General features: G+C 44.2%; 2 protein-coding genes across 2 annotated transcripts; both read right to left on the bottom strand.

The window, feature by feature from the left end:
• Positions 1–523: 523 nt before the first annotated feature.
• On the bottom strand, positions 524–12,776 carry LOC130040465 (piggyBac transposable element-derived protein 1-like). The gene is made up of 3 exons (XM_056132545.1): positions 12,591–12,776; positions 9,664–10,076; positions 524–697 (listed from the first exon to the last, which is right to left on the bottom strand). Exons 2-3 carry the CDS (start codon positions 10,060–10,062, stop codon positions 599–601), a joined length of 498 nt encoding a protein of 165 aa, XP_055988520.1. The 5' UTR covers positions 10,063–10,076; positions 12,591–12,776; the 3' UTR covers positions 524–598.
• A 10,489-nt stretch (positions 12,777–23,265) lies between these two features.
• Positions 23,266–24,507, bottom strand: NKAPL (NFKB activating protein like). The gene has a single exon (XM_056132541.1). The coding sequence runs from the start codon at positions 24,505–24,507 to the stop codon at positions 23,266–23,268; it is 1,242 nt and encodes a 413-aa protein (XP_055988516.1).
• Between the last annotated feature and the right edge of the window lie 852 nt (positions 24,508–25,359).

Genomic DNA, 25,359 nt, shown 5'->3' with positions numbered 1-25,359 from the left:
TTACAATTTTAGGATTTTAGCTTTACTCATGTACATGTATGTAGGTGTCACCAACTCATCAATAAAAAGAAAAAAATCTCATATCTGAGATATAACAAAACATAGTAAGGGATTGACTAATGGTCAAAGGCATTGGAAGTGGAAATTTTGAGATTACAGTCTAGGAGGCTCGGGAGGGCTGGCTGGAAAGGGCCCTTGGGCCAACGGTGGAGGCAAGCATCGGACTGACAGAGGCATGGAAAGTATAATTGTATCGTCTGTCACAGTATCTCTATAAAAGTGTTTTTAAAAACATAAAACAAAATGACAAATAGCACCACAAATACATTAATGCAAAATCACAATTGAAAGGTTCTGGGAATCTGGAGGAGTGGTGAGATTACTGGAATTAGCAGAGTGATAAGCAGGAGAAGATAATGACCAAAAACCACCACTGCAAGAGAAGTCTGGAGGCAGAGGCCAGAAGAGGAAAGAGGGGGTTGAGGGTATATGAGAAACATGCGCTCCAAGGGCCAAGCTAGGATTAAAGATGGGAAAATGTGAGCAAAGACAGGACCAGCTGAGTCTTCTTACATACAGGCAGAGGCATGGAACCTTCTCAGCTGAGCTCACACAGGTTCCTCTGGGCCAGACTTATTTGTGGCCACTCCTCTGGGACAATGCCCTGGGATGCTTCATTTTCAGTCTTCAGTGATGTCTAAAAAGGGCAAAATACAGCCGCTTAGATTTCACCCTGTGATGAATAGGGCTACAGTTGTGAAATAGGTTGAAAACCATACTGCAAAATAGTAGTGCCAACCCCTTGGCAGGACCACAACCTTTTTAAGGCCTGGGAAGAGGGGAATGAATAGTCGGTGCATCTCACCCCGCATCTCACCCTGCTCAAGAGCTGTCACCAACCCACAAGGTTGCTTGATTTGTAGAGGCAGTTCTCCAATGTCAGCCTCTACTGTCACAGGGCTTTCTCTCTGTGTGCCTGTCTTCACATAGTATTGTACTAAGTACACTAACTGCTGAAATTAGGCCCTACCTGAAACCATATTCTCATTTAATACTTTTATTTTTGGAAGCCTCCCAAGTGGTGCTCAGGAAACCTTGGGGCCACACTGGTGATTCTTGGCTATTGGCCAGAGGTTCAATGCCAGGGTCCCAGAATGCGCTGCTGCTTGGACTCTGCAGTGCTAAAGGACTCCACGTGACACCAGAAACCAAAACCAGGTTGGGTATATGCTAGGTAAAAACCCTAACTGCCTAACTGCTATATTATCTCCTGGCTTCCAATATAATTTTGCACTCCAAATTCACCTTCTTGTAAATCAAATTTAACCTATTGACAAAAATTTCCCACAAAATTTTTCTCATTTTTAAGCTTTGTAATACAAATAAATCTGATGTAATTGTTAAAATATTTTATTGCATATATAACAAACAAAATACTTATTTAACATAAGAAATATTTACTTACAGTCTCAATTATAAAGGTTCACTTGCCACTGCTCACAGTAATCTTATTTACATACATTCATAATTACGACAATCTGTAGGTGTATTCAGTCTCCTGCCCCCGCGCCTGGCTGCCCTCGCCAGAGCCCCTTGGAGGGGAGCGGGTTGAGCTTTCCTCCCCGCCCCGACCAGGGCCCCGGCAGCCAAAGACCTCCAGGACCAGCTACCACCATGCTGAGACCACTCTCCGCACACATGAAGGTACTGGCAGAGGGACAAAGTCACGCGGGTTCCAGGGCCGAGATCTCCAAGCCTACTTGGATTGGGGCCGGGCATCCTCCACCCAGATCCTCCAAACTCCAGTAGGCCCAGAGACTATAAAAACCAGCTCCCAAAACCGCACGGCCGCGAATGCAGCATCTTATTATGACATCTTATTATCTCATTCCTACTTTGGACAAACTGGCAGGCTACCGAATGTAGCCTGCCCACACGGCAGAGTCTGGCAAACTCCCCGTGGCGTACCCAATATGCCAAATACCAGTAACAATGATGGGTCTCATTCTCCTAAAGAGCCTTGAATATAATCTCAGGGCTAGGATGAAAGAGACGTTACTGGGGCCTGCTCGAGGCAATCAACGAATAACAGGATGATTTGTGATTGTGATTTGTAGGTATATTAGTTGCCACAGAATGATTAATAACATCTATTACATGTTTGTGGTTTGAAGGTCAACTAGAATATTTCTCATGCTGAGCTTAATTTCTGAAAAAATTTTCTTCAGTAGGGATCAACTCTGGAGAGTATGGAGGTAGAAATAATAAAGTATGTCTTGTCTCACCAACAAGATCACATACTTCCTGGTTTTTATGAAGGCTTACACTGTCCACAATCAATCACACTTATTCCAGACTAACAACACTCAATTTCCATAGTAATCTCGAAAGAAATTCACAAAAATATATTTGAAGTAACAGTAGAATGTGCAGTTCCTTCATGCCACATCATTCCTTAAATGTTTATTGTTAAAACTAGGGAAACAAGATTGTCCTCTAATTTTTGGCACAGTCACAAATTGGTGTATTAAGTTTGGATCACACCTTTAAATTATTGGCGATTAAACCTTTAGGACAGTAAGAGAAAAATTCATCTCTTATATCCTCAGAGTACATCTCAATTGTTCTCTCTGCATTTTGATGATGATTCTGTTAAGATGTACAGCTTACTGTAACCGTTTCAGTCCATTTCTAATAGAACTTGTGCTTAATTCTGTATGTTCTGATTCAATAATCTTGTCACGAATTCCCTTTAAAGTTATGCGTGGATTTTCTTCAATTATTTGGCCAATTCTGCTTAATATTGAAGCATTTAATTTGATATTCCTCTTGCCACCACGTTTTTTTTCTATTAAAACACCACCATTTTTGTTATATCGCTTAATGATGGATTTTGCAGTATTTTTATTAATACCAGAGATTTTGGCTGATTCGTTCACTGTTCTACCATCCTCATAACATTTGATTAAAATACTTTTTTTATCATGACTGATACGGTCATATTTAGGTGGATTATTACATCGAATAACTGAATTTCTTGATGATTTCGATGATGTGGCTCGCATTCGCTTACACAAACGTATTGGACGTGGATTCCCAGGGCTTGATTCAGTGTGTGATGCTGTCTCCATTTTCAGTATCTGAAAAAAATGCCCTGGATTAATTTAAAAATCTCTCAATGGAATCAAAATATGTAATATGCTGACATCACAAAGATAAAGATAAAATGAAAATATGCTGATATGTTACAGTATTTTTCTCTTTGTATGCAGAAAGTAAAATTAAATAAAATTGAAACAATTTTATTTCTTCCTAAACAGATACTCCCTAGACTGATCAGTTATATACACATCCATATGAACATTTAACTCATCTGGAATTTGTACAATTTATATGAAAGAAAATTTTTGTAATTATTTCAAGGTTTAAAGTCATGGTAGTCTTCCTGTTGGATAACATTGGTCAGTCTTTTCTCCTCCACCACTAGGAGTTTAGGTTTACTGAGTAACACCGATCGCAATGCTTCTGAAGCACTCTTATTTCCTCAGTATTCATCTTTAATTTCTCCTTTGTGCTCTGCGTCCCCTTTCTGTTATCACTCATTTCCCCTACTCAGAACCTGTGATGTGTAAAGTCAGATTCTTCAGAGATCTCTGAATTTTGTATCTGGAAGTGAAATACTGCTTTTCTCTTTCCTTTATGTCCTTTGCAGTTTACTTTAAAGCAATGTCCTTTTTGTATACACACAGGAAGGCAGTTAATGCTATGCTTTTGCAACTTGGGAGTTAATTTTCTCTGAATTATATTTACTCCTGGGCATCTGTCATACTTACTTGACTTAAGCCTCAGTTGCTCTTAGTTACTAGCATGCCAAATGCAGGATCTCAACGAAGGGACTTGGATGGACCCAGGGCAAGCTGGAAGCTACACTGGCATCAAAAAGGGACAGGTCAAGTGCCATAAAACTTAAGAGCTTGGTCATGAACAAATTCTGTCATAAACCAAAGAGAAGTGACTGCTGGCTAATCTGGTCTGAGGACTGGGATGTACAGCTAGATGTCCCCAGGGGAGCCACCCTATAAGCTTAATATATCTCTTACTGTGTCCATACAAAATGATTTGAAATATTATTAAGAAGTTTAAGATGACTGTTTAAATGGATATGAAGTAAGGAAAGGAGAAATATGCTCTAAGATGAAATTCTGCCCTTGAGTGGATCTCCTAGCAGGATGAGATCTCTGTCTTAGAATAAGCTTCCCAGGAAGGAAGGAGTTTACATAGGTTGATTGTGCTATCTCACCTATGTGTAATTGCTACCCCCAACCCTTGAGGATTGTTCTCTGTAACTAGGCTGTGAGACTGGGCCAGAGGGAGACAGGAATAGGAGACTGGAGGAGATTAGCACGAGGGACAGGCAGAGTCTGGAATGACAGGCACAGTGAGTTTGCAATGGGAATGGAGATGGGAATAAATGGAGACTGATCACCAAACAGTTCGGCAGCCCTAATCCCTCCTTCATGAGTCTGGAGGCTGCAGGCTGGGGTTGAGAAGCAGCTCATGGCCACAGAATGCACATGGCAAGAGCACCCATACACTTTTGAGAACACACATTTTTCAATTAACAAAAGGTAAAGGCCCTCCCGTTGATCGTCGATTTGCTCGAGCGGGCCCAGTAACGTCTCCATTGGAGACTTTATTGTTACTGTGTCTGGCATATCAAATACTCTCGGTAGCTTGCCGGGCTCTCCGAGAGGGGCAGAGGAATCGAACTCGGATCGGCCATGTTGGCCGCTTGTAAGGCGAACACCCTACCCGCTGTAAATCACAAATCATCCTGTTATTTGTCGATTGCCTCGAGCAGGCCCCAGCAATGTCTCCTTCATCCTAGCCCTGAGATTATATTCAAGGCTCTTTAGGAGAATGAGACCCATCATTGTTACTGGTATTTGGCATATTGGGTACGCCACGGGGAGTTTGCCAGACTCTGCCGTGTGGGCAGGCTACATTCGGTAGCCTGCCAGTTTGTCCAAAGTAGGAATGAGATAATAAGATGTCATAATAAGATGTCGGTTCTGGGAGCTGGTTTTTATAGTCTCTGAGTCTTGGCCGTTGATGGGATTACACAATAACAATTAACAATAATTAACAATAATCTGTTTATAATACACTGATTAAATTAATGTGTATACTTGCTAAATGATTGCCTATGGAATGCTAGTCAGTACAGATACCTGACCTCCTAAGTTAATAATGTCAAACTAAAAAATCGTATTATTACTTACTTCACAAAAAAATGACACTATTACTCATTTCATGCTACTGAGTCCAAGGTGAATGATTTACAAAAGGATGATTTTACTTTGCAAAAATAGTGAACTTGGAGTTAAAACCTGTACATCCTCTAACATGATTATATCAGACAGGCTATTTCCAAATCATCACATTCATAGGTACAATGCAGCTAATACGTCAACGTATCTTTTTCAATTAAGCCTAATTTCAATTAAGGCTATTTCTCTTATACTATCTGGTCTTTTATTATTTAATTCAATACTTTAGTCTTTAGTTTACTGTTCACCTAAGCACTGCCCTTTTTTTTCTTCAAACCTATTCTTCCACAAATCAAAATATTGAGTATACATATATACATGGGTGCAAGTATTTAGTTACACTGTTACCTTTCCTGGTATAATCATGTCCATAAATTTGCATTAGAAAAATACACTTTTATTTATAGAGGTAACACCCAGAGCCACTCCTGATGCTTGGCCTGGTGGTGCAGACATAAAGAATTGACGCTAGGAACCTATGGTAGTCAGGAGTCACCAGATCATTCTAAGGGCGCTGGGGGGGTCATGCATCCTAGGGACCAAACTCAAGGCTGCACACATGATGGTCACATGCTCTTTACCACTTGACCTATCTCCCCAGCCCATGTGCTACATTTTTTGAATTATTTTTTCTTTGTTTCTCCATTAGAGTACATTACACAATTATGCTGATTAAAAAGCACGTATAGGCAAGTTTTATTTTCAATACCTTTATTTCCAGAAAGGTAAAATACTTGTTGAGAGCAGAAGGCATTGGATCCGATAAGGTTAAGGACCATTTAGAGGGGCATGGTAGATTGGCTCAGTGGCTAGCTGATGGTAGAGTTCAAGCTCAGGGCTGTCACATGCACTGAGCACAATCACAGAAGCTCCTCCTTGTGAGCTTCGAATCACAAGGATTTCCAAAACAAGTGATTTGCAGCTATACTGCAGCCAGCTGTGTGTAAGGACCACAAGGGTGTGTGACCCTAGTGAGCACCCAAATTAAAAGATGTGTGAACCCCATAGCCAGGAATTACGACCGCTGCTGGGCATATATGGGAATAAGGCAACCAGAATTTCCATGAGGAAATGAGGACTGTGACCCATGGCAAGCAGCACAAGTATGCAAGCACAGTGAGCCGATAAGCAACACCAATGGGCACATCCAGATGCATAAGCATCAAGTTGGCATGTATGAGACCCCAGTTATGGCAGCAACATCAGCAGCATGGGGAAGGGAAATGAGATGGAGAGAATGGTAGGGAGGGGGGAAGGAACCAATAAGAAGCAACAGAACAGGACTGAGAAATCCCATGAAGACTGTCTTGAGACAGTTGATGTGGCTGCAGAGGGCTGAAATGGAAGTTACACCCAACCAAAGGCACTCGAAGGGCCAAGGCCTTTGACCCACTGATACGAGTCTGAAGGGTCAGCCCTTGAGCCCATCAGGATGGTGTTTGGGGGCCATTCAGGATATACCTGGGGTGAGTCAGGGAGGCCATGTAGCTCTCAGGATTGAATTTAAGGCTCTATACATTCTAGGTATAGGTTCTACCACTTGAGTTATCTCTCTGGTTCAAGACTTTCATATAAATTGTTTTTCTTTGGGGCCACATTATTGCTCAGGTACTTCCAGCTGGGTGCTTGGAAGTTCTCCTGGCAGTGTTTGATAAATCATGCAGTCCTCAAGATAGAGCTCAGGACTCCATATGCAAAGCTTGCACTTCAGTCTTTTGAGTCATCACCCAGCCTCTAAGTGATTTAAAAAAAAACAAAAACAAAAACAAAGCACTAGGTAAAGGACTAAATCTCTGGGAGAATAAAGGCCAGGGAGACCAGAAGGGTGGGGGTGGGATCAGGGCCCATTTTGTGAGAGATAAACTTTTATCTTATATATGTTGAATTTTTATCATCATTAGCAACAAATATTAATTGACTCTGTGTCAAAAAGAAACTATGAAAGAACAGATGGGAGTCCTGGTTCTCAGGCTGGGGAGGAAAACAATAGAGGATTCTCCTTGCCCCCAAAAAAGATCAGTCACCAAGCATCAAATAATCAAACCAGTGGAGGGAATTTATGGACTCAAAGGGCAAAAATCCAACCTCTCACTTCCACATGCGATCTAGATGTGCTCCTGAGCTCAGGAATGAAGTAGCAGCCTGCCATCAACATGAGCTCCTTAGATGGGGCAAGTGTGATCGTGATATTCTGAACCAGGAGGAGGCAGGGGAACACTCCTGCTACTGAAACACTACCAAGTTTCTTACTCTGCTGCTTCTTATTGTGCTACCAAGACACTTCCAAGGATGAGGAGTGAGTCCAGGAGTAGGTGGTGAGGGAGAAGGAGCCTGGGCAAGCTGCTCACCTGGCACCTGGCGGAGTTCAACTCTGCCCCTGCAGTCCTGTCTCTAAGGTTTTCTTCCTGGAGAGGGGATGGTCCCTGGGTGGCAGGCCCTGAGGAGAGAAGAGTCCTGATTAAGATACCACAGCCTTTAGGAGTGCCCTCTGTGGGGGAACCCAGGCCCGAAATCTTACATTCATTAAACATCTAAGAGCTATGACACATTTTACTCTCTAAGACAAAACATCACACTCTAAGTGCTGGACAATTCTCAACGTTTGGGTTGAGCAGTTTTATGAACCCAAAACGTGCTTATAGAGTGAGCTGATCAAACTGACATAAAGAAAACATTTTAAATCACTGATGGAGACAAAGAGAAAGAAAGAAGCAGCTGGTAATAAATCACAGATCAGAGAAGTAGAGGACTGAGACAAAGCAAAGAAGACACGGGAGGTGAAAAGAGAAAAATACAAAAGAATGAGAATTGGGCCAGAGATATACTACAGCAGGCAGGATGCTTGTTTTGCATATGGCCAACTTGAGTTCGTCTCCCATCAACACATATAGTCTCGAAAGCACCACCAGGAGTTATCCCTAAATACAGAGGAATAAGCCCTGAACACTATGGGGTATGGCAGTGAAAAAAAAATTGGTAATAGGGAGCCTTTGTGGGTATACAGGAAATCTCTGTGTCTTTCAAATATTCTGTAAAACTATTGAAAAAAAAATACTCAGTAGGGACATACTTAGTAGGACTAGAGAGACAGTGCAGTGAGTAGGATACTTGCCTTGCATGCAGCTGACCCAGTTGGATCCCTGCCATAATATAGGGTGGCCCGAGCACCACCAGGGGTAATTCCTGAGTGCAGAACCAGGAGTAATCCCTGAGCATTGCAGAGGGATGGCCCAAAAACTTAAAAACAAACAAACAAACAAAAACAACAACCACACACAGCAAGATATTGGTTGGAGAATGGGCTGGCCATTGTTGGAAGCTGGTGGTCCTACAGGAACTGACAATAATCACCCATTCCCCCAAAAGCTACTGTGTAGGAAAAGATAGACTTGAGTATACAGTAACCAAGTAAATATCTGAAACATGCACAAGTATAAAATTAGAAAAGCAGAACAGAGATATAGGGTAAGGAGAGAAGTGGGAGAGATAGCAGATGACTACAGCTGAAAGCTTCTCTTCCTGGACAAGCCCATTTATTTATTTAGCTTTTTGAGTCACACCCGGTGATGCACAGGGGTTACACCTGGCTCTGCACTCAGGATTACCCTTGGTGGTGCTCAGGGGACCATATGGGATGCTGGGAATCGAACCCGGGTTGGCTGCGTGCAAGGCAAACACCCTAGCTGCTGTGCTATCACTCCAGCCCCTGGACAAGGCCATTTAAAGTTGAGTTTTTTTCCTTTCTAACTCTTAATTGCTGGATAAAAGGATCTCAGAATTCTGAGACTGACAATTTTCAGTCTTTTAAGAATACTAAGATATGGGGTTAGAAAAAAACAAAACAAACTTGAGGTGCTTTTACTGAGAGATCGGGGACTTGTCTGGGATCTGCACTTACTGCCCTCACTAAACTCACCCTCTGGCACTCACCACTCACTACGGGGGTCTTTTCCTTAGGAAGCTCTGGAGGTTCACACTTCAGGGTGGTCACCCTAGGCAGGAGTTGGAGGTTCTGATTTACCAAAGAGGTTCCTTGATATTCGGTCACCACTAGGTGCAGCACCTGTTCCTGGTTATAGTCAGAGACCTGAAGACAAAAGATCCATTTTGAAAAGGCATCCTGGTAGGGATTGGAGCACATAGCCGAGAGACATTCTCCAGGGAATGCCAGACTAGCAGCATTAAGACAGAGTAGCAGATTCCTATTCACTGTGCAAACACAGACAGCATGCATAAGGGGCAGGCTCTGGGCTATGTGCCGGGGAGAGATGGCAAAAAGGGAGAAGAGACAAACACAGAATCGCTGCTTTGAGAATCAAACACACACACACACCTGCTGTTTCATGTCTCCCGTGTCTGGCATCTTGAGACTCTCCAGCACAGTCACCACCTCGTCCCCACTCTGCAGCGGGTAAGTGGGCACCCGGGCCTGCAGCTCCCCGGGCAGGATGCTGAGGAACTGCTCCAGCACCAGCAGCTCCAGGATCTGTTCCTTGGTGTGGGTGTCTGGCCGCAGCCAGCGATGGCAAAGTTGTCGGAGTTGGGCCAGGGCCTCACGGGGCCCTTCTACCTCCTGATAGCAGAACTGTCGGAAGCACAGGCGGCAAAGCTCTGGGGTATGGGTGCCGGTCTCCTGGGAGCTGCATGTCTGCTCCCATTTGACATCTTCCTCCTTCACTCTCCCAAAGCCAACTTCCTTTTCCGGATGGGGGCGCAGCTGAGCTTCATCCATGTTGTGCTTAAAGCCTAGGAAGAAGTTCACATGTGCTTTGAGGACTGGAATGTTTTCGGAAATGTCTTTACAAATATACACTGGAGGCAGAGCTGATCAGTAAAGAAGTAAAGGAATATATACATGATAACACACAGGGGGTAGGGCGTCTGCCTTACAAGCGGCCAACATGGCCGACCCGAGTTCGATTCCTCCGCCCCTCTCGGAGAGCCCGGCAAGCTACCGAGAGTATTCGATATGCCAGACACAGTAACAACAAAGTCTCCAGTGGAGACGTCACTGGGCCCGCTCGAGCAAATCGACGATCAACGGGAGGGCCTTTACCTTTACCTTAACATGATAAACTTTCAGAACTGTATTGCAAAGCATAATGCTCAAAAGGAAAGAAAAGAGAGTGAGGGTGAGAGCATGAGCGAGAGGAAGGGATGGGGGGAAGAGAGAGAGAGAGAGAGAGAGAGAAAGAAAGAGAGAGAGAGAAGAGACAGAGAGGTAGTGTCTGTCATAGAGGCAGTCTGTGGGGGTTGTGTTGTGTTGTGGTGGAAGTAAAACTGGGGACTCTGGTGGTAGGAAATGTACACTGATGAAGAAATAGGTATTGGGACATTGTATAACTGAAACCCAATCATGAGCAACTTTGTAAAATAAAAAAAAAAGAACTTCTCAGTAATCTGAAAACAATGAAAGTCTCAGAAGTCTATGTTAACATACTGACATGTTTTGTCCCCACAATAGTCAAAAACTGAGGCAACTGCTCATATAGCCAGAACAATTGATCAGAAGATTGTACTGAACCCAAAGTGGGTGTAGCATGGGAGGAAGGGATGTAAGGAATATGAAGGAAGGATTAACAATAAGAATGCTAGAGCAGTTATACTAAGCTCGGGAGAAGGGATAATGGTACCAAGAGTGAAGCCAGAAAGCTACCTTCATAGACAGATAATAGCACTGTCCTGTAGCACTATCCTCCCATTGTTCATCAATTTGCTCGAGCAGGCACCAGTAACATCTCACAACAAATTGCGAGACTTGTTGTTACTGTTTCTGGCATATCAAATACATCACAGGGAGCTTGCCAGGCTTTGCAGGGTGGGTGAGATACTCTCGGTAGCTTGCCAGGCTCTCCAAGAGGGGCGCAGGAATCAAACCCAGGTCGGGTGCAAGACAAACACTACCCGTTGTGCTATCGCCCCAGCCCATAGACAGATGATACACTCTCAAAAGGAATTTCTCTGTTTCCTCTCATTGAAGATTCCCCTTCAACACAGGTGAGGTTGACTGCAGTTTCCAGTCTCCTATTCCCAACTCCCTTTTCTGATGAGATTCTGCCCTTCTCCTCATCAAGAGATGGGGTCTATCAGGCCTTCCCTGGAATCTGCGCTGGCCTATGACTTGCTTTAACCAACAGAGAAAGGAGAAACGATACAGCAAGCAAGCCTGTGGCCCTTGGCAGGCTGCCAGGAAACTGCCACTGCTGTGAGGAAGCCCAAACTCCTCAACCAACAAGGGATGAGGATGAGAACCAGGGGCCCGAGCTAAGGACCAATTCGGATTCACCTGCTGATGTGGGGACGTGGGTCACTGCGGAGAATACCAAACCACAGGCTCAACCCTCAGAATCGTTGACAAATTAAAAGCTCCACTGGCAGGGATGGAGAGATAGCATAGCGGGTAGGGCTTTTGCCTCGCATGTGGCCAACCCAGGTTCGATTCCCAGCATCCCATATGGTCCCCTGAGCACCACCAGGAGTAACTCCTGAGTGCAGAGCCAGGAGTAAGCCCTGTGCATCGCCAGGTGTGACTCAAAAACCCAAAAATAAATAAATAAATAAAAGCTCCACTGGCTTTTAAGCCACTGTTTATAGAGTTTGCGTGTCTTTATTTTATTTAATTTTTTCATTAATGGAACAATAGATAATGGGGACGGGAGAGACGCGGTTCACATCTTCTGGGTTCCCTCGCGCCAAGCATCCCAGTTCCCGCGATCTCTGGCTCGGACGGGCGTTTCGCGTCCCCGACTCTCGTCCACGGGCGCCCCTGCACGGCATTCCCAACACCCCCACCCCCACCCCCACTCTCGAACCCGCGCCCCGCCAAGCGGCAACTCAGCCCGGACCGCTCCGTTTCCAGGCGCCGTTTCCCCGGGCTCCGGGTCCGCACGAAGCTCCGATTCCCCGGGGCTCTCCTCGTCCCCGATGCGTCCACTCGAGTCACCGTCGGTTCGGGCGCGTCGTTCTCTTCCGGCCCGGGCGCGCGAACCTCGGGCCACACCGAAGACACGAAGCGGCCGGTCTCGGGGGTTCGATGCCCCGATGCGTCGCGTCTCCTCTGAGCGGACTTCGGGGGTTCGTCTTCTCGTGCGGGGGGGACCCTCCTTGGCGAGCTGACAAACTGTTTCCCCCCAACGGGGTCAATCCCCGAGGCCCACCTTGGCTCGGTCACCTCGAACACCCACACCTGAGAGAAAACGGTCCCCGAGGGTCGCCGCGGGAGGTGGGCGCCCCGCTTCCCCGTCACCCGCCCCCCCTTACCTGAAGCCAACAAGCGCGGCCGGCGTCCCACAAAGCCGGGCCACAGTCCGGCAAAGACGCCTCGGACGGCGCCGCTCCGGCCGCGACAGGTGAGCGCCGCTGCCCCTTTAGAGGCCCGCGAGTCTCGCGAGCTCTGCGCGCCGCCGCGGGGCTGGGCTCGAGGCTTCTCTTCCTGCCGCCCGGGCAGCCGAGTGCGGCCCCCTCGGCGTCTCTCTAGGAACGCGGCCCCTAGTCTCTGTGGTGCGCTGGCCAGCTTTCCATCCTCCCAAATCCCCCACCCACTGTCATCGCCCGCCTCAACCATGCCTGTGACCGACCCCTACGCCCACGACACGAGTATCTCTTTCGATACCCACAGGTGGCGGATGAAGAATGACAATAGATGAATATTCCCAGACAAGTGTAGATGAAAATCAACATGTTAATTGCATTTAGTGTGATGATATATGCACTCAAGTTGCGTAGAGACTGTAAAAAGAAGTGCTCCTGGGGCTGGAGCAATAGCACAGCGGGTTGGGCGTTTGCCTTGCACGCAGCCGACCTAGGTTCGATTCCCAGCATCCCATATGGTCCCCCGAGCACCGCCAGGAGTAATTCCTGAGTTCATGAACCAGGAGTAATTCCTGTGCATCGCTGGGTATGACCCAAAAAGAAAAAAAAAGTGCTCCTGCTCTCAAAGATAACCATTTGATAATAATCACGTGTTACAACCTGCCATATAGTAGCCCTCAATAAGCATTTTGTTTCATTGAATGACTATGTATTCAATCTTAGTGGCAGACAAGATGACAAATCCAAGCTCTCAGATTTTCCAGTGAGGAAAGCTTGAAAATCTGTTCATTTCTCGTTTTTTTCTTTCGGGGTCCACTTGGCAGTACTCAGAGCTTGCTTCTGTGTTCAGAGGTCACTAGTAGCAGTGCTCTAGGGACCTTATGTGGTGTTGGGCATAGAACCCAGGTTGACCTGTGCAAGTTTGTACTTTCTCTCCAACCCCTAGCTGATTCTTCAACAGCTAACAGGATTCCACTGTACCGATGTACTATTTATTGATGTCTACTTCGGTTATTTTTTCTTTTTTGGATATTGACCCATGCCTGGCTGTACTCAGGGCTTACTCCCAACAGTGCTTGGGGTCTATATGCAGTACCAGGGACCAAAATTTGGTGCCTAGGATCAAAACGGGGTTGATCACAGGCAAGGTAAGTACCTGTTGTAGTATCTCTCTGGCCCCAGACACTACAACTCTTAACAGTCATTACTTTTTATTAATTATAAAGGTAACATTCTATGCTCCTTCTTCATATAACACTCATATTTAATCTATAAACATAGAGCTGGATGTTTAAGTGCTTGGGGTTCAGCCTTCAAACCTGGGGAAATCCTTGTGATAAATTTAATTGTACTAAAAAAATACAATAAAAGATACAAAGCTTTTTGGCTTCCTCAGTGATAGAATGTGGCTGAGTTTCATGAGCTTCTTTAAGATCTCAAAAAATTGCAGCTTTCAATAAAAAAAGAAGGGGTTGGAGAGATAGCACAGAGGGTAGGGCATTTGCCTTGCACGCGGCCGACCCGGGTTCAATTCCCAGCATCCCATATGATCCCCTGAGCACTGCCAGGAGTAACTCCTGAGTGCAGAGCCAGGAATAACCCCTGTGCATCGCTGGGTGTGACCCAAAAAGCAAAAAAAAAAATGCAGCTTTCTCATATTTAGTTTTCCTCCAGAAAGAGTTATTAACTTGCATCTGGCCTAGTCAGAGTAGGAAGAAATAAGAAGTGGGTCAAAGACTGCTAAGTGCCCATCTGAGCCTTCATGCTCTTTATTCTTGTGACAGAAACAAGATTTTCAGCTGGGCACACTACAATCCAAAGAGATACTTTTTTAAAAAAAATTTTATTAGCGAAACACCATGAGGTACAGTTGTAGACTTACAAATTTTTGTGCTTGGGTTTCAATTATACAATGATCGAGTACCCATCCCTCCATCAGTGCCCATTTTCCACCACCACTGATCCCAGTATCCCTCCCACCCCCCATGCCCCCCATCCCACCCTACCTCTGTGGCAGGGCATTCCCTTTTGTTCTTTCTCTCCTTTTGGGTGCTGTGGTTTGCAAAAGAGGCATTGAGTGGCAATCATGTTCAGTCTATAGTCTACTTTCAGCATGCATCTCCGATCCTGGGAGGATCCTCCCAACACCCTTTATTTGGTGCTCCCTTCTCTATCTGAGCTGCCACCAAAGAGATACTTTCTCACCTTCTTTGTCAAGGTTTGGGTCTGTGATGTATGTATAGGAGAAACTGAGAAACTTAGAGGCAGGCTGCTCAAAGGGAACTGACTGAACTTTTGCTCTTCTGCCTACTCTTTTGTATGTGATGGCTGAAGTTTTTTTTTTTTTTTTGCATGTGATGCGGCCTTGACATCTTATCAGGACATCTTTTATGACATCTTATCATCTCATTCCTACTTTGGACAAACTTGCAGGCTATCGAATTTAGCCTTCCCACAGGGCAGAGTCTGGCAAACTCCCCGTGGCGTACCAAATATGCCAAATACCAGTAACAATGATGGGTCTCATTCTCCTAAAGAGCCTTGAATATAGTCTCAGGGTTAGGATGAAAGAGACGTTACTGGGGCCTGCTTGAGGCAATCGACGAATAACAGGATGATGAAATGAAATGAAATGGCTGAAGTTTTAGCAGCCATGGAGAACCACGTGGCCTCAAGAACTGGTGGCATACAATACGGTGGTGGGGAGCTGAAAGGAACAAGCCAGGGTCACTTTTGATGTCTTGGAACCATCTTACTAGGCTACTACTCATTTCTGGCCTTTCCTGTTTTCTATAACTTTGTTTTAAAATTATATGCAGTTGAGCCAAATCCTTCAGAAAAATATGAGTTTTGGGGGGAGAGGGGTCACATCTAGCAATGTTCATGGGTTACTCCTAGCTCTGCACCCCAAAACAAGAGTCTTTACCAGCTTTTATATTCTCATGGTAGACTGAGAAGCCTGGTCCAGGTAGAAGCAATTACCACCTGTAAGCAAATGGCACTGTTTGGGAATGGACACTCTAGCCCAATGCTCTTCATCATTAGCATATTTGGCATATCATGATATAAAGATTCACAATCTCCGCAAAGCTGGCTTTAATGACTTCCAAGCAAATCCCAAACAAGCAACAATTTAAAGCTGCACTTTCAGTACTGAAGCACAAGCCTGAATATCTTTCCTTGGGTGTTCACCAAAGAGGGTCAGACAGGAGCCACATACTCTCCCAGGAGTCACCAAGAGTGTTGCTCTGTAAGTTTAACAACATTCAAATGGCATAAGTCTCTTTCATAGCCCAAATAAAACTTTAATTTACATCTTAGTCAAAGAGGTCAATTGTCGAGACTGGGATGGGAAATGTCAAAATATATTTTGTTTTCCAAAATGCTTTTGTTGACTGAAGGTGGGAGTGGGCGGGGGTAATACAAGTTGGGGAGTGGTTAGGTAATACAGCGGGGAGAAATGCTCATCACTGACCAGCAATTTTATTTATTTATTTATTTATTGCTTTTTTGGGTCACACCCGGCAATGCACAGGAGTTAATTACTCCTGGCGGTGCTTGGGGGACTATATGGGATGCTGGGAATCCAACCTAGATTGGCTGCGTGCAAGGCAAATGCCCTACCCGCTGTGCTATTGCTCCAGCCCCTGACCTGCAATTTTAGACCTTTTAAGTGTATTTCCACACCTCACTAGTTTGATTGTATAGAAAAGACTGTTGTGGGAGCCAAAGCAATAGTACTGTGGGCAGAGCACTTGCCTTGCGCTGAGTCAACTGGAATTCTATTTCCAGCACCCTGTATGGCACCCCAAGCCTGCCAGGAGTAATTCCTTAGCGCAGAGCCATGAGTAAGCCCTGTGAATGGGTGTGGCCCCAAAACAAAATATAACAACAAAAATGTCTGTTGTATAGCATAGACAAAAATATTAACCTATTCATACTTGACTTTGGCTTGTAAATTTGTGCAAACCCCTCACTCCAATCTGTTAGTGTCCCTTCTTGGACCCCTCCTCAAGCCAGTTTGTCTCTGTAGTGTTACCCCTTGATGTTGAAAAAGACCCAAATCCTGCCTGATGGTCTCCCCACATTCAATACACTCATAGAGTTTTTCCTCATCCTGGATCTTTCCATGCTGAGTGAGGTCTGGGATCTGTCGGAAGGCCTTCTGGCTTACTCCTGGCTCTGTGTTCAGTGGTGACCCCTGGACATACTCAAAGGACCATACGTAGTGCTATGGATTGGACTAGGCCTGGTCACGCATGTAAGACACATGCCATTTAACACCTATACTTTCTTTCTCTGTAAGCAACATTAATAACAAATAATAGTTACTAGCTGTGGGAGAGATAAAAGTTATAAAGAAGAGACTCTGGAGTGATAGTACAGCGGGTAGGGCGCTTGCTTTGCACCTGGCCGACCCGGATTCAATCCCCTGCACTCCAGATGGTCCCCCAAGCATGGCGGGGCGCAGGCGCCGCCAGCATTGCTCACGGAGCCACCCCAGCGCCTCTCGAGGTCCTGCAGTCTCTTCATAGCACAAGTGCCAGAACTGTTTGCACCGTAGTTCCTGGCAGGGGTCCTCACTGATTTCAGGCAGCCTGAAGCCCAATTGCATTTTAAGTTGGAGTCTGTCCTAAGGCAATGGGGACGCACCTATCCACAACTCTTCCTCTGTGCTGCCAGAAGAGGTTAAAGTTACATTTTAACTCTGAAAAACAAAACTTTTCCCCCCACCCTCTGTGCAGTAGTATCTTGTTATAATTAATAAACATGCATTTGAATAGAAAAGTTTATTGTAATAGAAAATTAAGTCTGAGGGTGTGGGAGAGAATCATCAAGCCAGACTTGCAATATAGCTTTAGGAAGTAAAGAAGCACTGGCTATCACCTTTGTAAAATCATTTCTATGGAAGAAAACAGTAATATTTCCTCTTTTAGTCATCCCAGTAAAAACTATTTTTACAGATTTTGAATAAAATGAACCTTTATCGATCTGAATCAGTTTGTTTTGAGTCATTAAATAATCACCAATCATTCTTTTGCAAGAAAATGTATTTTATTGTGTTTCAAGCACTGAGATTATCATTGTAGAAAAGGAAAAACCAAGAAAAACAAGTTTCATTATCACAAGGAGAATTTTCTCTTGGGGTATCAGAGATTTAAAATAACTTCCAAAAGTAAAAATAAAATATATTTGTTTTTAAAGTCTTCCTTAGGCTTACAAATCCAATCAAAGTAATTATTTTATTAACTAGAAGTTAATCATCTGTCTTTAAAGGAAAACTACATAAATGATTGTATCTATTTCTAAAGAAGGATTCCCCTGCCCCCACCATAACATACCTCAGCATGCCTGAGGTGCTGAATTTGATCACGGCTGAATTTTCATGATTCAGTCACCCCCATAACTGATTTCTTAAACGTCGCTCAAGACAAAAATTGGCACTGTATTGATTACCCATTGAAAACTGAGATGAAGCTTAGCAAATAAGTTTTTTAAAAGTTGAAGATGTACATTTTAAATTTAAGTAGTTTACTTTTTAATATAAAGTACTAAACAATGTTTGCTCGAGCAGGCCCAGTAAAGTCTCCATTGGAGACTCCGTTGTTACAATGTTAGCAGGAATTGCCCAACTTATACCTTAGTTTATTTTCAATACCTGCCACAATGACTAGCACACAAAAGTGCCTAATACTTCCTCTTTGACTTAATAATTCTATTTCTAAAGTGCATTTTTAAACAACACAATTTTTTACTCAACAATATTTATTGATGAATGTTTCAGATAAAATACATACCTACCAAGACTTTCACGACAGTATCGAGTAACAGCAAAATATAGGAAACATATTAAACATACAATAAAAAAACAGTCCTTCCATACAATAGAATGAAAGAGGAACCCAGGACAGGGTAACACAGATTAGGCACTTGTCTTATGTGTGGCTGACTCAGGTTCAATCCCTGGCACCCCCAATTGTCCTCTGAGCCAGCCACAAGTGATTTCTGAGCCCAGAGCCAGAAATAAGTCCTGAGCACAGCCGGGAAATCTAAAACAAAAACTCTAAATAAACAAAAGTCATTTGAAAAGAACAAGGTAGGTAGGGGGACTGAGCTGGTGCCTTGTAATGACCAAGAACCTGAGTCAGGTTCAATTGCAGCATCTTCTGTGAGGAGTGATCCCTGAGCATAAAGGGCTGGAACAAGTCCTGAGCACCACAAGGTGTGGCCCAAAAACCAAAATAGGAAAAAGAAAGGAGGTGGCATAGAAACATCTCCAACTTAGTAAAAAAGAAGTGTAGGGTCATGTGGATATGGTAAGGTTTGTTTTTTAAAATGCAATTCTACATATGTAGCACTGTAGCACTGTCCTCCCATTGTTCATCGATTTGCTCAAAACGGCACCAGTAATGTCTCACAACAAACTGTGAGACTTGTTGTTACTGTTTTTGGCATATCGAATATGTCACGGGTAGCTTGCCAGGCTTTGCCATGCGGGCGAAATACTTATCGGTAGCTTGCTGGGCTCTCCAAGAGGGGCGGAGGAATCAAACGTGGGTGGGCCACGTGCAAGGCAAAAGCCCTACCCGCTGGGCTCTCACTCCAGTCCTCTACATATGTAATAATAGCATATTTTACCAGTGTTCTTTGATCATCTTTGGGGGAAATATCAAGCTTTTGGATATCTTTGGGGATTCAGTGTTAATCAAGAAACATACTGAGGTAGGGTGCCAGAAGTACTTCACACTCACTGCAGGGCCTTCAATTTTATGGGGCTTCTTACCATGGTCTTGAACCTTGTAAAGGAGCTTATCCAAATGAGATTGGTTGGTGTTAAAATGGAAGCTTTAGGGTTCGGATGGGTACCACCAGATATTACCAACTCCTTATCATAGATCATGAATGGAGTCCATTCTAGGGTTCTGCCCCCAACACTCACTGGTGCTAGCTATTCTCTTAATACTCTTGTCCAAGTGATCCCTTCTAATCTGATCTCATCACCTCTACCAAATGTCTCCTCCTTTATAGTTTCTCAGTTTTGTTCTCCTAGTCAAGCACACCGGTTATATATCTTATTATTTTGATACCAGTTTTTGGGGAGAGGGGGTCTGGATCACATTTTCAAAGTGCTCAGGGCTATTCCTGGCTCTGCTCAGGAGTGACCTTGGCTGTGCTGGGAGAAAAGGGTACAACCATATTCAGTGCCAGATATTAAACTGGGGTGTACTGCATGCAAGTAAAAGTGCCTTATCTCCTGTACAATCTTTCCAGCTCTTCATGTCAATTTTTGTGGATAAGTTCAATGCTTCCTTCAATTTAGTTTTTTAATAGGTAAAACTTTTTTTTTTTTCAAAAAATCCTTTTTGGTTTTCAGAATTCTTTATTCTGTTTTTAAACATTATTCAAAACCAAGTGGTCAAATTTTTTGTTGCCTCTTCCCTCTTCCAAAAACTCTGGAATTTTATTTAGGTGCCTATTTCTTCCCCATGTAGCACATGGGTGGACTGAACCCACAACTCCAACTCATTGTATCTCCCTGGCAACAGAATTTTTGGGATATGAGAAGTGGGTAGGGGTTTAGGCCAAACCCCACTGCACTCAGGGTATACTCCTGGTTGTTTTTTTTTTTTTTTCCACCAGCTGTGCTATCTCTCCTGCTGCAACATGTGTATGACCTAAACTAATCCAATTAGGTTAAATCTCAGGATTCTTATTTGGAACGCTAAAACAGTTTCTTCACTTGTGGATCAGGAAATATACAATCAAATTCAGGAGACGGGGCAGCTCTTTTGTTCTATGGAAGAAGATTCACAATTTTGGGCACAAAAAAATGAATTTTGCAGAGGTTTCAAGACATCCATGGGAAAAATCAAAATAAATCTTTCCCTTTTGACTGTAAAGACCCCTTTGACCCCTGCTGCAACAAAATGAAATAACCTTCCAAAGCAGCCATACGGATTGCCAAAATATATCTTAACTAAATTTTCTCTTAAACTGCATTTCCTCCCAACCAGAATGCTTCTGCCTTAGAGATACTGATCTCCAGAGTTCAAAATATGTATCCTTTTTGTTTTTTTTAAATTTATTAAAATTTGGGAGATGAGGAGTGGGCAATATCCTTGCTTCTGAGCTAGGATATTTAGAATTATCACATGCCCTTAGAACAAATTAAAAATGCAAATTAAGTATGGCACTTGCCTAGCATGCTGCCAACCCTGTTTATCGGGGCACTGCATATGCCTCCCACTTCCCCAGATCCTGCAACCAAGTACTGCCAGTGGTCACTCCTGAGCCCAAAACCAGGAACAGCCCCTGAGTATGGCAGATGTGTGACCCAAACTCCCATCTACTCACAATAATGTAAATACTGGAGCCAAGGAGATGACACAGAGGGAAGGAGCATGCATATGCCTTTACATGCTGAGACAAGTGTTTGCCCCAAATCCAAAAAATAATAGTAAGTGAAGCAAATAAAATGTTGATATAATAAAACATCCCTCCACTGAGTCTGCCCCATCCATTACAATGGTATATTAAATGGAACTTACTGAGGAGGAAGCAGCTACTTAGAACTCTGGAATGTCTTTCCCTCAAGACTGGCCCTCAGTCTTAACTCTGAAAAATAAAGTTCCTCCATAGACTGGTGATTATTTTAGGCAACAATGACTTAAGGGAAACAAACCTGAAGAGGAAAATTGCTTATAAACCAAAGTTCTAACAGGGTCAGAGAGATAGTAGAGTGGGTAAGTTGCTTGCCTTGCACACAGAAGACTGGAGTTTCACCCTCAGCATCCCATATGGTTCCCCAAGCCTACCAGCAATGATCCCTGAGCATTGACCCAGTACAGTGAGGAGTGGGAATAAAATAAAAAAGCAAAGTTCTCTATTAAATGAGCCAGGCACAAAACCCAGTTATAAACAATACAACCTTTCCCCCACCCCCACCCCACTCGGTTAGTGCAACCAGAAGCATTTTTTCTATGCTTTGTTTTTTGTTGTTGTTGTTGATGTTGTTATTGTTCTCCCTGGGGTAAATAATGGTCCCCATGAGAAAATGAAGTCCTCAAAGAGGGACAAAAGCTTGGGAAACAGTGATTCAAAAAACAAAAAAACAACTTCAAGTTAGTATCTTCAACCTTTATCCTGAAACATATATGATTGCAATACATAAATCAACGACAAATATAGAAAATACCAAAAATATTTCTTTGGGGATAAGGAGGATTTATATTTTACTGTTTAGCATTTTGACTATTTTAAAGGCTATGTGTGCTTACTACTAAGATTTTAAAAAATAACTGAACCAGCTATCTTGAGACACCAAGACACTGTATAGTCAGTGGAAAAAAGATGACAGGCACATTGGGGAGATCAGAGGAGTTTTCAGTTCTTTAAGGGGCATAATTTAACAGTTTCAAACCTTATTTGAGGCAAAGTCTCCCAAGAATTCACAGACAAAATACCAAGTCCGTGTTAAATCTTGAATTAAGGAACAAGTTTAGCAATATTAACCCCAAGCTGGTGTTTCTCTACTTAAAGAGCCTACATTATGCCCTTTACAAGGCTGGAGTGTTTACACACAGAGATACACAGGACAGGAAGTGGGGGGTGGGGCCATCTATTTTTTTCCCAACGCTGTCTCTTGTTCCACAGCTCTTGTACCTTTGAACAGAGTTGCATGTGATGTATTAATCTTTATTGTAGGATCCTCAAAGCATGGGTGAATGAGGATCAGACAGCAAGAAAGCCAGAATATAATATTGTCAAATCTGGGTTGGAGCAATAGTATGGTTTGCAGGGTGTTTGGCTTGCACCCAGAAGACCTAGGTTTGATCCCCAGCATGCCATCAGTCTCCTGAGCCTACTAGGAGTGGTTCTGAGTGCAGAATTATGTGTAAATCTGAGTGCTGCTAGGTGTGGCCCCAAAGCAAACACAAATATCTTTAAATAAAAAAATTAACTTGTCAATTCTTCTATCTCATGCTAGGCTGAAGTTGGCATTGACTGGATCAATGTTTATCAGTTCGTCAATATCCCTTTCCATTCAACAAGGAAAAATCTATTGCTGTTGGTCCAGATAGCTGCAAAGAGAGCACAATACTACAACATTGTATGTGACTTCCTTGAACAATTCATGGATGAATTATTCTTATACTGGACTCTGATGATTACAAGCTACCATATAAAGCAGAATTACGGGAAAAACTAGGGCATAATTTGACTTTTCAGGAACTTTTCTTCAACTAGCCAGTTAAAAGGCTTATTCCAAGAGTTTCAAATCTTGCCACTGCTAACCCCTACTGAATCAAACAGAATAAAAACCTTTCTATGAAGCATATCTCAGAGGCATTTATCACCATACCTGAACCAGCAGAAGCTGCTAGATCCATTGTAAGAGTTCATGAAGCAGGGACAACTCAATGCCATATATTAGCGCTTGGTGTTAACTGACTATGAATAATTGAATCCATTACCTTTTTTAAAAGCTGCTAGAGATGTGTCAGAAAGCAGCTTTTTTTTTCTTTTTGAGACATTAACACAGTAGGTTTAGTAGCACCTAGAAAGCCTTTTAGATACTATTTTGGTTATATGAAACTGTTAAAAACTCATGCTCCAAAAGTCATTATTTGTCATCTTTTCCTTTTGTTTTTCTGTACACCATCTCTCGGAAGCTGGCCAGGATCTTATTCTCTCTCTTCCGCCTTTCTTCTTGGTTGAAGGATGCAAGAGCTCTCTTCTCATCAGCACTATAGATCTGATTTTCCTTTCGCAGCCGGACAGCCTCCATTCTGCGATGCCTGCTGCCACTCATAACATAACCTGAGCATTCAAAGGAAGCAATCTCTTCACTCGTCAGCCCAATTTCCCCTCTCCGTGGGATTCGCTTCCCAGCTTTGACATACTCAGCCATAGCAGCACCTTCACCTGGGAGCAGAGCATGGCCATAGTTCAAAGGTTTCTCATCTTGGGAAGTATGGATGATGGGTGCTTCTGGGCCTATCAGATCCATGGTATCTGCAACCTTGGGTTGGCCAATCCAGATACCTTCCGGCAACTCCCCTTCTGAATCCTTAGAGCTTGAGTCACTAGATTCCTTTTTAGTCTTCCTACTCTTCTTTTTCTTGTTCCTTTTCCCCCTGTGTTTCTTTTTCTTCTCTTTCTTGGCCTTCTTGGCTCTCCGTTTCTCATGGAAGCTATAATCAGCGTCAGAGTCTGAATCACTGTCACTGTTATCGGAACATCTCTTATGTTTCCGTTTGGATTTTTTCTTTCTTTTCTTCTTGTTCTTGGAATGGCCCGTCTTCTTCTTCTTCCTCTTTTCTTCCGAGCTGGAACTGGAGCTGCTGCTGCTGCTCTTCTGGGCCTTTACCTCTTCATACTCAACGGGGGTGTACTCATCCGAATCGGGCTCTGGAAATCTCGGAGACAGTCCCCACACCTCGGGAGCACCCAACTCCCCGATCCTTTCCCGCTCCTTCAGCCTCCTCTGCCGATAGCTCTCCTGCTTCTCCTTCTCATAGTCTTCAGCCCAGTCCTGGTCGCCCGCGTGGTGGTGGTGGTGGTGGTGGTGGTACCTGGATCCCCCATAATAGACAGATGCGGACGTGATGCGGTAGTTGCGGGGCACCAGGGGTCGCGCTTGCGACCCAGAGGAGCTAAGCGAGGAGCCAGCCCCGAGCCCCGACCCACCCCAGGGAGGTCTGAGGTCCTCCCGGCAGCGGGAGTGGGAACGGGACCGTGAAGGGCCACCCCACGAGGAAGGTCCGGCCTGTGTGGAGGGCGGGCTCTCTGACGAGCTGCTGCTGCGGCGCCTTCCCCGTGAGCACGAGGTGTCTGGATAGCGGGACCGAGACACTGGTGCCATGAGCTGTGCTCGCACAGGCGACCGAACAGTCACAGGCTGGCGGTTACTAAAGGACTGTTCGATGGCGGCCACTCCTGTCTCGCGCGAGTGCGCTGCAACGGTCAACCGCCCAACTTCCGCTTCCGGTCAGACACAGTTTCTGTTTCCGGCGGAGACCCAAGCGGCTTGTGGCTGCTAGACACACCTGCCCAGCCTCAGGAGGAAATGAGTAAGGAACATCACCCGGCCACTGAGCACCTTTGGGCCATAAGAAGAAGGGTTTGCGCCCCAGGATCCTTCTATGGTTCAAACAACTGCTTCTGTGCTAGGACGTTTGCTGTTCCCCTACTTCGTTCCTCTCACTGACACTTTTGTGCGAACTTGCCTTCACCCCTTGCTGGAGGTTTCCTGTTGCCCATGGTCCTCTTGTTTTTGTCTCTTAGAAAGAGGCTTGTTCATTATCGTCTCAGTAGAAAGGCACTTACACTTATATCCCATTTTCTATTAGAATTTGGAACCGAAGTTTCTTTTGAAATAGATGTTTGAGTTCCACTTGCACATCTTTTTCTGGATGTAAAATGGCTAACTCTTGGCCAAGCCTAAGTTTCACAGCTTCTGAGGTTTGGGGTAGCAGGAACTAATAAGTGTGGTACAACAATGGGCCTGTGAGAATTAAAACACAAGCCTCCCACCCCCTAATTCCTTTTCCTTTTTTGATAGGGCTCACAGACAGCGCAAAGGGTGGGGCATGTGGTGCTCTGAACCAACTCAGGGTCTTTCACATGCTAGGAATGTGACCTATTTGACAATTTCCCTTTCCCCACCCCAACCTTTTAAGATTTATTTTATTTTTATAAAGTTGTTCACAGCAAT

Source organism: Sorex fumeus, unplaced genomic scaffold (genome assembly GCF_029834395.1).
Source record: "Sorex fumeus unplaced genomic scaffold, SorFum_2.1 ptg000094l, whole genome shotgun sequence".
NCBI lineage: Eukaryota > Metazoa > Chordata > Mammalia > Eulipotyphla > Soricidae > Sorex > Sorex fumeus.
This window is presented reverse-complemented; position numbering and strand designations above follow the sequence as displayed.